At 36.9% G+C, this 15,038-nt stretch overlaps 1 protein-coding gene across 1 annotated transcript in view; it reads right to left on the bottom strand.

Annotated features, from left to right (window-relative positions):
- The window catches only part of ZNF407 (zinc finger protein 407), a 335,977-nt gene that overhangs the window by 120,059 nt on the left and 200,880 nt on the right, over positions 1-15,038 (bottom strand). Inside the window, 2 exon segments of the mRNA XM_053933898.1 lie at positions 5,370-5,490; positions 13,699-13,782. Coding sequence (XP_053789873.1) covers positions 5,370-5,490; positions 13,699-13,782 — 205 coding nt within the window.

A 15,038-nucleotide genomic window follows, 5' to 3' on the forward strand; every position in this document is an offset into this window, starting at 1 on the left:
CTTCCCAAAGGCCCTGTTTGCTCTATTACATACATGCCTTATTTTCCTAAACAATTTTGTATTTGTACAAAGTATATGCACCATTTTTTTCCAATTCTGCCTTTGTGATATATATATATATATATATATATATATATATATATATAAGTGTTCTCCCATAGTGCAATGCTGGCTGCCACCTGGAATCCTCATCAACCTATATAGCTGTATTACCTAGTTATTTCCTATACAGGCATACTAAATTTCACTGGTTACAAAGAGCATACTTATATTAATGTTTTAATGATAAATAAACTGTTTTCATCATTTTATGTAGAATTTGCCTTAACAGCCTTTCAGTTTTGCTATGAATTAGTATGTATTGTTACCTCATCTGTAAAGTAATGCCTAGTTATCCTTGATGTAACAAGGGAATAGTGCACAGCTGATGCCATCATACCTAAAAGTTATTGAATTCACCAAAATAGAGAGAAAACACTTACTTTGCACCTTCTTATGACTTAGGTGCAAATCCTGGAGTGTATTATAAACTGGTCTTTACAACCTATGAACAGATACTATAAGTCAGGCAGAAATAGGAACTCCCTAGGGATGCTGTCCAAAAAAAGAAAAGTAGCCCCTGTGGAGTAACTCCTCCTAAGTCATGCTGCCGCTGCTGCTGAAAACATGCAATGAATCCGTCTGCAGTTGGAATTTCAGATGCCATAATCCCGTACAGAATGTTGTCTAATTATTTTATTATGCATAATAAATGTAAAATATTTATTTTAGCTTCCATAATTATATTAAAAATGTATGCTATTTATTCTCAGTCTTGTAAGACATCCTTCACAAGTCATATACTTTATAGGAAGGAATGCATGCTGTTTTGCTGGCCTGGCTATTTGTTTTATACAACTTCTACACCTTCTTATCTATGACTAAGGAACACCCCTGCATATTGCCTCCCATTCTCTCACCACCATGGGTACTCTATGCAAAATGAACCATACAGTGGAATCCCAGAGAACTGAAAATTATTTTCTTCAATCACAGCAGAGGGATGGCCCGAAGCGCATTAACATAATATCAGTCCCACACTCTTGTGGTCAAAGTATTAGCAATACTCTTTCTGCATCATGAAACTACACCAGTGCTTCTCCCAAGCACTATAATCCAACAAATTTGATCATGTGAGAAAAGCAGGATTCTGCCTTTTGCATGCCCTCCTGCATGTAACTCAGATCCATTTCACTGAAACATCACCCTCACACAAACCATGAACGTAAATTGCCTGAGAAGTTGCAGTAGTTATACAGATCAGAACAAATGGGAGTTAAATTTAAAACCTTACATATGAATAAATGAGATTTCCCTTTCTTAGACATATGCGAAAAAACAGTTTAGTTCTGAAAATGCTGTGTATCTGCATCTTCCATCAACAACATCAGACTTAGGGGAATTTTTCACTTCTGCAATCAGGTTAAATTCAAGCACCCAACTATGCTGCAGGTTTAGAAAGTCTGTCCACAGATTATACAGCCAACAGATTTAGAAACCTGTGTCACAGGTGCTGCTCATTTTCAGGATGTTATACAGCTCTTCAGTGCTTACTGTGCCCATTACCAAATGCAAAGAGTATTGTTGTCAGTGTTACTCCAGGGTGGTGTCATCTGAAAAGTTCAGCCACATAACACATCTTTTTTAAATGACTAGGAAATATAAAATAAGCATTGCATAAGTAATGGTAGTGTAGGGCCCTGTGAGACCAATTCTGTATTATAAAATTAGGTTGAACATTAATTAAGGGTGAATGAATATTTTTGTATGACAAAGCACATTGACTTAAGAATGGAGAGACATGCTGTGTGATTTGAAAAAGTAAATGCAAAGGAAAATCATGCATATTTTTATCTAAATAGGGAAAACCTAAACTGAAAACCCAAATGTGAAAAATATGTAACCAAAAATACAAGTAAATGTTTGTGTTTATGAATATTATATCTTGCTTCCTTCTAAAGGATTTTTAAAACTAGACTGAAAACATAATTTCAAATTATAATTGTTACTGGAAGTCATATACTACTGTATCGAAAAGCAGATGTCAATTTCTTTCTCATCAAAATACAAAATATTTAGACAAGAATAAATATCAAGTGGTCACAGTACAAAAACTAGAGATGGAAGGGAACATTTTTCACAAGAATACTGAAGTAGAAATATAAGCATATGCATACTATAGAGAATTTATAATTTGTGAGCTAAAAATGCTAAGTTAGTTTACTATTCCCTTCAGAAAACCACATCCATTCATGTCTTTTTCTAGTTAAAAAAAGAATGTCTCATGCTGTGTGCTATATAGGGAATAAATTGCCTTTTCTGTTCCATGCAGCCAAAATCACTCTTTTCCCCATAGTATCATACAGCTGATTTCACTTCAGTTTATAAAGTTTATAACAGTTCCTAAATTCAGATTAGTTTCTTCCAATAGCCCTTTTTCTGTACTTCTAGCCAGAGTTATTTAGCCTTTCACTCACTAGACTGGCAAGAATTTTTGCAGGATGATTATTCACAATTTCAGGCTGAGGAATTGAAAAGCTTGAAGTTAAGAATCTCCAAGAATACTCTGAGCACCAATGAGCTGAATGGGAATAGTTAAAATATCTTGTACTTAGCCACTGTTTTAATTCAAGTGTCTCAAACTATTTTATAGAACAGAGATCAGTTATCAATGAAAGGAAACTTTATATTAGGACTACCAATACTTTCCTCCATATCCCAACACAAAAAGAGGAATATTCAGCTGAAAGTACAAGGCTCATTAAAGAGTCTGCAGTTGCCAAGCAACACGAAACAGCAACACATGAAATACTCTGGATGAACTCACAGTGCAAGGGCCGAGCTCACAGCATCACAATGAGACCTCAACCACTAGACTTAGTAGTGAATTTTATCATTAGATCAGGAGATTTTAAAATCTTCATTTTAATATTTTCTCTAGGTGACACTTGCATACCATCGCCTGAATTGGTGCAAACAGTATTATTTACAGAGTTGCTAATAACTTTCCTTTAAAAGACAAATACTACGTGACTTGACAAGGAGGCAACGTGATTCCCTTAAAATTGTAGTTTGAAATGAAGAGAGGTGGATAGAGAGCAGAACATATACTTGCCAACAAGGCTGGCTAATATCCCAGGACTGTGGAAACTGGCAGGCACAAGCAGGACTGCTGAGCTAATAAATACAGCAGCCCCTCTACGGGCTCCTCTACAGCTACACGGAGTGGCTCACTGCCTCTATGAACTTGCAGCAGCAGCAGCCCAGCTCTGGTTCCTGCATCCCTACCAGATGTTTTTTAGCTGAGCTTGGAACACATTTCCTGCAGAATCAAAGCTTCATCAGCTGGTATCTGTAGAGATCAGCCTCCAAAGGTTAGGTCAAAATTGGCCTGTGAAGGATGGAAACTAACATTCTATTGTCATGAAACATTTATTTTTCCATAATATAAAAGCAGGGTATGCCCAGATATTTCTTGTTAATCCTGACAAAATATGCTTTGCTTGCATATTCTCTAATAACCTCCAGTATAATAAAATACTCCTAAAAAACTTGCTATTTCTTGGAATTTATATCCCATACAGAAAACTCTTTATCCCAAGTAAAATGATCTCCTGTCTTTCACTTAACAGAGAGCTGGGTTATGCATTTTGTCATCCTGAATGAGGGAAGTGCATCCAGTCATTGGATGTGTGTAACAAACCTCAAACTGATTCACATCTACAACACTCCCATTCTCTTTGGTCTTCAAGCCTAGGATCTCAAACCCACTGTAACACACTTCTCATTACCTAGCTCTGTAATAAGATTATTCCTGCCAATTGGGATGATTCAGTAAAAGTGGATGCTCGCAAGATTAGGTGTCCTAAAACACACAGCATTAAAGACAGCACTTCTTTTACCTTCAATGCAGCACATCATGTCACACAAATGCTTATATGCTCTTACTTCACTCAACACAGACCTTTTAACACAACTGCTCTGTCAAATGAATACCACCTCTAATTCCTAGATGACTTACTGAAGCTGACAAAACCACTTCTACTTGTAAAGAAAAATATAAAGAAAGCAGGGACATGCTTAAGGTAGCAGCTCTAGAGTGTGATTTAATGGGTGCTCAGTACAGAAGAGTTCACAGAACATTTGCCCCACACAAACAAAACAATGCAGTGATAAGTTTTGTGCAGAAAATGTGTGACCACTGCATAAGCTTTCTGTACAAGAGTTTTCTGTAAAGTAGCTCATAAATAGCATGAAAACAGGTATTATGAAAGCAGATAGGCTTCATTATATAGTCTCGCTTTAGGAAACTACATTAAAATTTATACTAAAGGAACATTACAGTTGTATGTTCAGGATGAAAAGAAAATAAAAAATATAGGGGTATAATCAAATGTTTAACTTTCCCCTCTAGTGTGGATGCATCACAACACATACATCTAATCATATGCCATTTATCAAATATAATGCTGTTTTTTAAAAACTTTTTGAACATCAGCTCTTGCAAATTGCCCACAATATACTTCTATGGATTCCTTTATGGTACACATAGACTAGCCACCTGACTGCAAGGTATTAAAAGTATTCAAGAATGCAGAAGAAGTGTATTTAAGAGTAAAGATGCACTTAAGAACCAGTTTGAGATCATTTAATAAGTAGTCTATAATAAACCAAGGACACAGGCAATAAGCACCAGAAGTAATCTTCAATGTGCAATCACGTTATTCTTTTAAAATTTAATCAACTGCCCTAACATGGGGATGGGTTTTAGTGGTGTAACATGGGAGGCTTTGCCATGCAACCAACCCTATGGCCAACTTTCATCCTAACACCCTGGCTAGCAAGGAAAAGGAAAATTGGAGCAGAACAACAAGATTCTGAAGAACTGTAACTAACTCGAGTTGCTTCCAGTTCTAATAAGTGTCTGGTGAGTACTTAGGCTGGTAAGCCTTTTAGAGAACTTTTCTTGGTGAAATGGTTGCAACTCAACCAAGAAAAATTTCAAAACTGCAAATTATTTGAAAAGGCAATGTAGATAAGCAGCCTCACCACAGAGAATTCAAACAGACACTGGAGCAGCTGTGAAACAAACACTCAACATTAGCACTGTAGTGTTACCACTAAAAGGTTTCCCATAATTTGTTTTTCTTTATAAAGTAACACCTAAATACTGAAGACTAAGTTTTTAAATTTAGCTCCTAATTTAATATATAATTACTGCTGCCCTGATGGTGTTTTAATGGCAATATATTTTTATTGGTGACTTCAAATGAACCTCATCTGATCACCTTAACCCTTCTCTCATCATGCTTTAGTTAATGACTCATTACCTGTAGTCACACCAGGGACATCTGTAAGGCTTTTCTCCAGTATGGACACGCTTATGCCGTGTCAGATGCGATTGTGTTGTGGAAGCAAAGTTACACTCATCACATTTGAATGGTTTCTCTCCTAGAAGGTGACAAGAGAAGATTATCAGTTTTCATCTACAGAAAAGGAAGACAAACCCAAATTTCTGGCATAGCTCTTGACACAGCTTTTAGCCCGTGTGTATATATAGCAAACATAAATGCAACATAAATTTCCGAATACAATGCATCAACTGCAAAATATGACAGAAACGCATCAGTATCCAACTAACTTCTCACAGGGAATTACACAGCAGCAAAAAGGAGGAGAAAGAACAGCACTGAAACAGAGTAACCTTGTTACTGGGTCTCACTCCATGAAAATACCCTAACCAGGTGACAGGCATTTGTCTCACACCACATCTTCTCTTAAATCTGGGCCAAGAACAGCCCTGAAAGCAACATAGGGGAAGGCAGAAGGTGAAAAATCACACTGATGCTTGTATTCAGCATATGCTCAGAAAGGAACATCTCCAGGTGAAAAGTGTCTTTGTTTCCATCTCCAATCTAAATTTTTAATGTTATTCTTTAAATAACATAAATAAACTACGACTGAGAATATGAATCAGAAGTCTCTGCTCCACTCCCCTCATCTCGCCTGTTAGTCTTCTGCCCTTGTGAATATTTTCTGAACAGTAAGCCAATTTTCAGCAGAAGGACTTGAAAGGTTAATGAAAATAAAACAAACAAACACCAACTACTAAACTTCGACTAGGACAATATTTTCAGATTACTTAAATTCAATCTATGCTGAATATAGAGCTGCACTGAAAATTTCTAGAGGACTACTAATTGAGGAAAAGTAAAAATCTTTAGTGTCTAAGTTGCTATGTGAAAAGAGTACTTTTCCTTCTACTGGAGGGGGTCTATCCCTTAGAAGATACTAAGACAAAACCTCATGACAGATACAATGTGATGACTAGTTAAAACACCTACCTCCCATTTTTCCAACTGGTTGTCACAGAAACATTCCTTGGGGCTTACAGGCAGACATAGTTACCATTTAGGGAGGAAAGAGGTTTTTCTTTTGTATGGAGAAGCTAAAAGCCAGTTCCTAACTTACGTTATCTTCACTGCAGTGTGCAAGCCTTCCAACATATTTATCTAAAAACTACATAAGGAATCAACATCCTTGATTTAAGAAGCCTGGATTAAACTGCTAGAAACAGACATGTACTTTGTAGACTGTTCAGAGATCTAGGACAGGCAGTTTCAAATTGAACCACAAGCCTATTAGCAGGTATAATTTGAAGTTTTTCAGACTGACACAAGACACACCCCAGCATAAGACTATCAGTAAGAGTGGCCTACTGCAACCAGTAGCAAATGGCCACTCCCAAACGGCTATGCCTTCAAGATAAAATTTTCAAGCTGTACAACTAGGAGACACTGAAGATTTTGGAATAGACTTTTCCAGAATTCTGAGAACAGAGAGAAATAAATATTTTTCATTCTTGGAGATTGTTGGGGTTTATCTTCCCAAGGGAAAAAGATATGCAAGGCCCTCAGGGCTTGAAAAACCCCTAATGCTGGATGGAAAGACAACAGAGCAGCTTCTGAAAGCTCCAGAAAGAGTTGGAATAATTGCTTTTAGCAGCTGTGGGAGAGAATACCAGCCAATGTTTTTCATTTATTGTTTCATGGGACAAGGAAAGGTGAAGGGGCAGGACACAAAGCCGAAGCCTCCATGCTGGACAAATTGAGACTGCTAGAAAGTATGTCTTTCCTGCCCCAAATGGGGTTTTCTTGTCAGACCCTGACACTCTGCTCTGGAGAAGCTGATTCTCCCAGCAGCTTGCATGGCAGTGGCTGCTGCTTCAATTAAACTCTCTGGGAGGCCATAGACTCCCTAGCAACGTAACCTGTTCTTGAACTGAAGATTTCCTGTTCTGATTTATTTTATCATCTAGCATTAAAGAAGATGGCAACATTTTCGAGCCTAAGTAGTTAAGCCACAGGTATTTTAGATAACATACATACTTATTTTAACTGCTTTCATTTAAAATGCACTAGAACCTTGCCAACTTGCCCCCATGCAAAAAAGGCAGATCTGAACTGAGATTTTTAGTTTGCCATTCAGGGGAGAACGGATCAAATAAAGGTTTGCTGCTGTGCCAGGGCAGGGCCAGTGGGGCTGACAGCTGAGTGAGGGCCTGTTGAAGCCAGAAGGGCTTGCAAATTCCATCGTGACCATAAGAAAAATGGTAATCCTTGCCCACTGCTACAGGAAGTTTCTCCTTAGGAAATCCTTGTGGCTAACTGCTCCTGTCAAGTAGACTATGTGTAAATCTCACCTGACAGAAAATACATCACAGCAGTACCACACAACAAAAGCCAACTAAATGGGGAGGAAAAAAGACAGCTTAGCACAGCCTGCAATTCTTAGCAGCTGTACATAAAAAGCAGTATTTTTATGGAAAATTAACCAGGTTAATTAGTACAGTTGAAAAAAACCTAAAAGAGAACTAGGTATTTCTTTGGGTTGGGTGATATTGAAGAGCATATTAGCTGCAGGAATACTTTTATTTATTTGTTTATTTATTAAAGCTTTCCACAGACCCAGTGATTTAAGTATTTTTTGTCTTTCCTATCTATGGGCCAGGATGCTTCTAATCTGTCTTTGTGTCCCAGTTTTCCCTCCACCCTCTTGCCCCCAGACATTTCAGGCAATAAACATAATTCTTTTAATATGGGCTGCCATTAAAAATTCCAAGAGGACTCTTGTTCACCCCCTGTCAAGGTTCTAATTCATACAAAATTAAAATTACACAAGTAAAAATATCAGTATTGACAGTATTTTTTAAAACAACGGTACATAATAACTTTAAAATCGTGTATCCATAACCATAAGGACAAAGTCTACATATTTAAAGACCAATAAAGGTAAAAAAAAATTAAATCACCTCCCCATCTCCATTACCACTACAGAAAGACTTCTCTGTCTCTCACTGTCTCTACCTTTATCAATAAAAAGCCCCATGAAATAAAAAATAGGTGCCCCAAAATGATTCAATGCTTAACAAGCTCCGTGGAGGAACAAAAAAGGACACACATTCCAAGATAAAGGAACCACTCTGAGGGGGTTTACTTTGTTTTTAACACAAGCACTTTCAAAAAGATACATTTCCTGACCATGGGATTACAAAAGAAATGGCTTTGCATTTTTGACAATACTGTAACCAACTTCTGAAGTGCATCTGTTTTTTAAGTAACCTGATATGGAAAATTTGAGCTCCAACAATCAAAACTTGTGGAAGAAAATGACAAAAGGGCCACTTCATAGGGAGAACAAGCATATAAAAGCAGTTATTAAAGCTGCTGCTAATCAGTAACTGAAGTTTTCTCTTTTTTTTCTTGCTACTGGACAAGTTCTCTTAGATAGGGAGAAAGTTTTAAAAACCCAGGTTTTTGGTGTCTTTGCTGGTCAAAGGTTTGCTATAATCAGTTTGTCAATCTGCTGTAAATATTGGTGTAAATAGAAAAGGGAAAACAACAAAGATGCTCTTCAAATTTCATCTCTTGCTGAAAAGAGCAATAAGTCTTCTTACTGTGCTGTATTTCCTGTGGTATTCAACATTATAATTTTTTTAAGCTGTGGTGGGGAAGCTGAAGGGAAGAAGCTACATTATACATATAAATTCAATGCCAAGTAATGTAACTACACATTAAAGTCAAAGAGCAGTTCACATGAGAAATAGAAACACAAAGTGAGTCACTCATCTGGATAAAAACACATATATTATTAAATTTTCTTTCTTTATTACATTGACCTATAAATGTCTTGAGATGAGTGAGCAGAAGCAATCATACAAACAGTGCTCTGTACAATATAAGCTACCATCTTCAAAAATGCATGAAAATATTTGAACAAAGACACGATCTCCTTAAGCAGTTCCATAGGTTCATGGTGACTGCCACAGCAGTGCACAGTAAGTGTACTTACCCACTAATACTTTACTACTGTTATGCACTTCTATCAAGCCTGGGAAGATCCCACCACAACCAACACATGGAAAGCAGATGCAGACTGTTGATGTGTAGAAGATGAGGATGGGGTTTTTGCAATTTGCAGGAGTACTAACCAACATTTAAAAAGGGATTTTATGCAAGAGAACACAGGTTGTGACTGATAGCACTGTGGGACTGAGTCAGTTACTACAGCACAACATGGAAGTTTACTGGGAAACATTTAGAAGAACGGGCAAACAAAGGAGGTGAGCAGAACAGTAAGAGAAAATATAAAGAAAAGTTATTTTAAAATTATGACTTGTTTCCATGTTTTCATTTCAAGCCAGAAATAATTACCCTTGCTTGTTTTTTCTCTCTTATGCAATTTCCTAGTTGATCATGATTAAGACAAAATATTTAAATAATCTGCTATTATATGCTTCTTGTATGTGTGTGTGTGTTTATTTTTGGTGGCTGATTTAGAGGTTATTTACCCTTTTTTGTTACAAAATTCAGGTAATCGTTTAATTCTTAGTGTAATTCAACTTTAAATCCAGCAAAACCTATCTTCAGGAAGATTTTCTTACTGGAACAAAATAAGAATCAAAAACACTCGGTTCAGGATGACTGAAAACACAAAATCTTTTCCTTGCAGCCTTGTTGAGACACCAGAACTACAGCATCTGTGTTCCTGCAGCACCGCAAACTATCCCTTATTTACCACATAGCACCAGCTGATACTGAGAGCGGTCAAAGTTTCTTAAGACAGTTTATCACAGCCTAGGCAGCCACAAGTGCCTATTGTAAAGCATTTGGCAGGCAGAGATTTAAGTATTCCTTTCAGTGTGATAAAACTCTGTGGTCAAACTCTGGACCACTCCTTAAGCCATTGCTTCAATTCACAAACAGAATTTTACGCCCTGGATATTCACACCATCAATGAAAGACTTTCAGAATACCAGAGACAGATTCTTGCAGAATGCGACTGGAAGAAAGTGCACTCAGATCGTAAAACAATGTTGGAACATCTTCCCAGGACAAAATCAGCCAAGAACTTCACTTATTCTCTCTCCAAAGCATATGTTTCTCACAGGACCAGGTCATCATTACAGACATGATGTATTTAAAACAGAATAAAAACATCAACTGGTAAAACACCAGGCATCTCTTGATAGGTTAAATTATTTGTTCCTACTTTACAGTTGAGATGGCCTATATCAGTGAAATCTTCATGCAGTTGCATCATGTTTACAAATATATTAAGTACTAAAGTTTTTGAAGTCTTGAAACTAATGGCTTTTTCTTTCAGTTGAACAATCCCGTACTTCTTTTTATTTAAAATGAAAAGCATGTCTTCAAGGGATAACATCCTGTTTACCAAACGGGTCTATACAGTTTGCCGCAAGAGTGACTGAGGCTCAGCTTTTTTCACATCAAGTAATACTTCATGTTGTCTGTAATATTTCTAAAGAAAATGCATCTTTCACAAGATAAAGTCATTTCTCCAGGTACAAAGAAAGAATCTCATCTAAAAAGAGAAGAACAGAGTAAGAAATACCAGAATAAAGAGTATAAAGAATAAAAAGTCTAAGTGGCTGGTCCAGTCTTCCCTTGTGTCAAATCTCTACCAGCAGCTGAACATTTCTCTGGGGTGTCGGGACATCTCAGGCCTTGAGTCTGGGATGAGAGGAGACTTGTTAAGTTGGTTAAGACTCCTTAACTACATGTGAGGATTTGTTCATTTGCCCTTGAACTGTGGGCCTCTGACAGGTGATAGAAGTAAATTTTGGATTGGAAGATGTTCTGTGTCAGCCCTCTTGACAGCTTGTATTACAGTAGGGAATTATTTAAGCCATTTAGAGTATTTTTGATACCTATCCCTTTCCAACCTGATTGTAATTGGCTTTGGCATTCTGCTTTGGGAAAATTGTGCCAACTGGAGACAGAGAAAAAATAAAGGTGAAAAGAAAAGTACAAGGAGGAGTGCACGCAGCTAATGACTGAGATAAAGTTGAGCACTGGATGAAAACACAATGGAATCCATGCAAGTGCAACAATGCTAGCAAAGGTGGATTGTGTCATTCTCCTTGAAACAAATAGAAGGTAGAGATAATTTTTCTGCTAAAGAATCATCTCTGATTGTTTGTGCCACAGAGGCAGATAAATGCCAAAAAGATAGATCCCTCTGCCTCTGAGATACTGTCCTATATAGTATAAAGTTAATAGCAAAGTAATAACGAGCCTCCAGTCCTGACATAAAATATAAAGTTATGCTTGCTAGATGCAAGCTTCATGATCTATAACCTGTAAATCCCTGTGATCATAGCACAGGAAACCTCTACCACACTGGCAAAAGAAGGGCAAAAATGCCTTCAAAAACCTGGACAGCTTTTCACCAGGAGTACACCATATTTTCAGCCTAATTTTGCACATAAATCAGGAAATAAAATAGATTTCCTCTTGGCTGGTGGCCTAATGATACTATATATATATATACACACACACACACATATATTTGATGATAAAGGCTTACATTTCTGAGAAACTAGATCTGCACTCACATCATAGGTACAGACAAGATGGGTAAATACAAGAATTTGCATTTCTTCTATATCCCTATCCTGAAATAAGTGTTTACCATTTGTGTGGCTGCATTGACTATGAGTCCTAGATATATGCAAGATCCCAATCTGTGACATGGCAGGGCAATGAAAAACAAAAGGTATTTCCTATCCTCTTGATAACAATGATTTATTTTTGCTAAAGAATTAATTAATTAATCGATTTCTTAGCCCACATTTGTTAAACTTGTGCCAACATGTGAAAATTCTTCAAAGGTCCAGAAAAATAGAAACTTTAATTACAACTGAAGCATACAGCTTTTATTCCAGTAGTTGTAACCGCTCACGTTATCATTCAGAGTCTAATAACAAGATAACTTATTATGTTTACTAAATTACTTTTATTGGTCACTTGAAAAATACAAACTTCCTGCAGTGAATGGGAACTGACTGTGGCATTATTCTTCCACAAATTTATGTTCCTTGTTATAAAAAAAATATTAAGAAAGTAGGATAACTAATGAGACTTGCAAGCAAATTTTGGCCTTGAATACACATATTTTTTTTAGAGCTTATCTGTTTCAAGATATTGACTAGCACTGAAAATCCCACCTTTCTGAAAGCATCAGAATCTCCTCCAAATATGGTTGCTTTAAATAAACTAAAAACAGAGTGGGAAGAATGGCTTCAGGCTCTCAAGAAAGAGAGTAGCTGCTCTCCAGGAAATTACACATTTAGATGGTATATGACCTGAATGAAGATTAGTTTATACATGGACATAATAAAATCTCCCACTGTGATTCCTTTACAAAATCCATGGAAAATTCATGATGTAACAACTATGGCTTCTCATTTGTTAGCTATTTCTTTCCACTGTACATTAGACAATGGTCACTTAACTCACATTGCAATTCCTGATGATATTACATTAGCCTCATGATAGTCAGTAAAACAAAAAAACTACAGTGGCTTAAACAGCAACACTTCTACGTCTGTTTGAACAAAATCTATTCAAATAATCAAACACTTACAAAGAACTACTAAAAAGCACAATTAAGGTAGAATGTATTAATAAATGTTTAATACTTACACTTTTTCTGGTCTTCTGAAACTAAGAACCAATTTAATTTTGCCTGATATTAAAATTTTATAACCATGTGGTAGGAAAGCTTTACTAATTCTGGGAGAGAAATTTTGCTTTACATGCCAGCCATGTGGTAACTCTTAAAGTTGCACCTATTAATTAAAAACTAACTTAAAATTACGAAAGGGCAACTGAAACAACGCTAGCTTTCAACCATGCTTCAGTCCAAAAAAACTGATTAATTTATATGTAGTCTCTAATTTTCACCCAGGGACATTCTAGCAGTCTCTTGCAAAATCTTCACAGTAGGTAATCTATTTGGGCCTTGGAAAAAAAAATTAGTAGATTTAGTATTCATTGAAAGAAGAAAGCCAGTCTTCACAATTCTACTTCCTTCAGGAAAAAAAAAACCCAAAAAACCCAAACCCACCAAAAATACCCCGCACTCACCCCCAAGCAATTATTCAAACTCCCAGCTAACAGATTTGATGCAGACCCTGGGCATAGCGATTTCACAAAAACGAGAAAAAGCAAAGCAAACAATGAGCCAATGTATTATTTGTGCTGTAACGTGCTATTTGACTTGTGTTACTCCCCAGTGCAGAGGGACTCCCTTGCTGGGGAAAACACGGCGAAGAGTAAAGACAGCTTTACTGACCTGTGTGCTGCCGCCGGTGCTTGGTGAGGGCATGACGTGTCCCGCCGGCAAAGCCGCAAAGGTCACAGAGGAACGACTTCTCGCCTGTTGCAACAATAAACAGATGAGGGACTGCGGAGGTCACAGATCATTAAAACATATCTATCAAGGCTTTCAGGGTTACTAATTCCTCCAATCAAATGTTTCCATGTAAATATGTCAAATGGGAATGAAATTACCACTGCGGTTTATTGACTGTGATAAAATCTGAAAAGCACCACTGAACATAATTACATACTTGTCAGACCCATAAAAATTAGCTTTATTATCAATGGAATGGTTTTGTACAACTTCATTTCTGTTAGATGTCTTCCAGATGGGGCTGCTTTATGCACTTGAACAGTTTTTATGCATATCCTGATTTTTTACAATTCCCATACATCTGGCCTTTCTGTGCTGAGTAAAGATTGCCTGGAAAAAAAGTTAATATACTGTATATATGATTCTGCTTAAATAAAATATATTTAATTTACTAACAAATTAAAGGTACTGAGAAATTTTCAACAGACTAGGTCACAGTCATCTTTAGTTACCTTCTATTTCCTAATAAGTATTAAATTATTTTCTTGAACACAAGAAGAGTGCAGGCAACAATAAAAGCCAAATTATTCAGTACCAGTGGCAATTCAGCACTGTTTATGTTTCTGAAGTTTTCATGGCATAAAGAAAACAGGTCTGGGGATTGCTGCTGAAATTGCAGCTGAACTCACATTGTTCGTCTTCAAATGATAATTCTTCATTCCAAACCTCTGGACCAATTTGAGAGATTTTGGCAAGCTCAATACTCATTAAAAGTGTATAAATGCCCTCTTTTTAGCCTTTTTTTTTTTTTTAACAGAAGCTAGGATTTTGCCCTGTTGCCTATAAATGCAGTTTATCATTTCACAGCAATATTTTTACTCAGTATGTACTAACATGCACGGAATTCTCAGTCCATAAGGGCCACATGGAAGGCCATTAAGAAGTAGTAACACTAACCTCACAGTCTCAATAACTTGAGATAAGACTGAAATTTTAATTTTTTTTTTTTAAAGAATCCTGTTAGTCATTTGGAGCCAAATTTTCTCCTTCCACAGTAACACAGCAGCAAGGCGGCTGGTGGGGCAATGATGCTGAGTTCATTGAAATTAACAGTCTCCTTCCAACCCTGTGGGGAAGGAAATTTAGTTCCTACAAAAGACGGCTGGGTTAAGAGGTCCGGTGTCAAGTGACCAAGTCCTCCTGTGGAGACGGAAGGATGGAAATCTCCATGCTGTTTATTCCCACATAACCAGGCACAGGAATACAGAGACTTTCTGGAA

This window comes from Vidua chalybeata, chromosome 1 (genome assembly GCF_026979565.1).
Source record: "Vidua chalybeata isolate OUT-0048 chromosome 1, bVidCha1 merged haplotype, whole genome shotgun sequence".
In the NCBI taxonomy this organism is placed as follows: domain Eukaryota; kingdom Metazoa; phylum Chordata; class Aves; order Passeriformes; family Viduidae; genus Vidua; species Vidua chalybeata.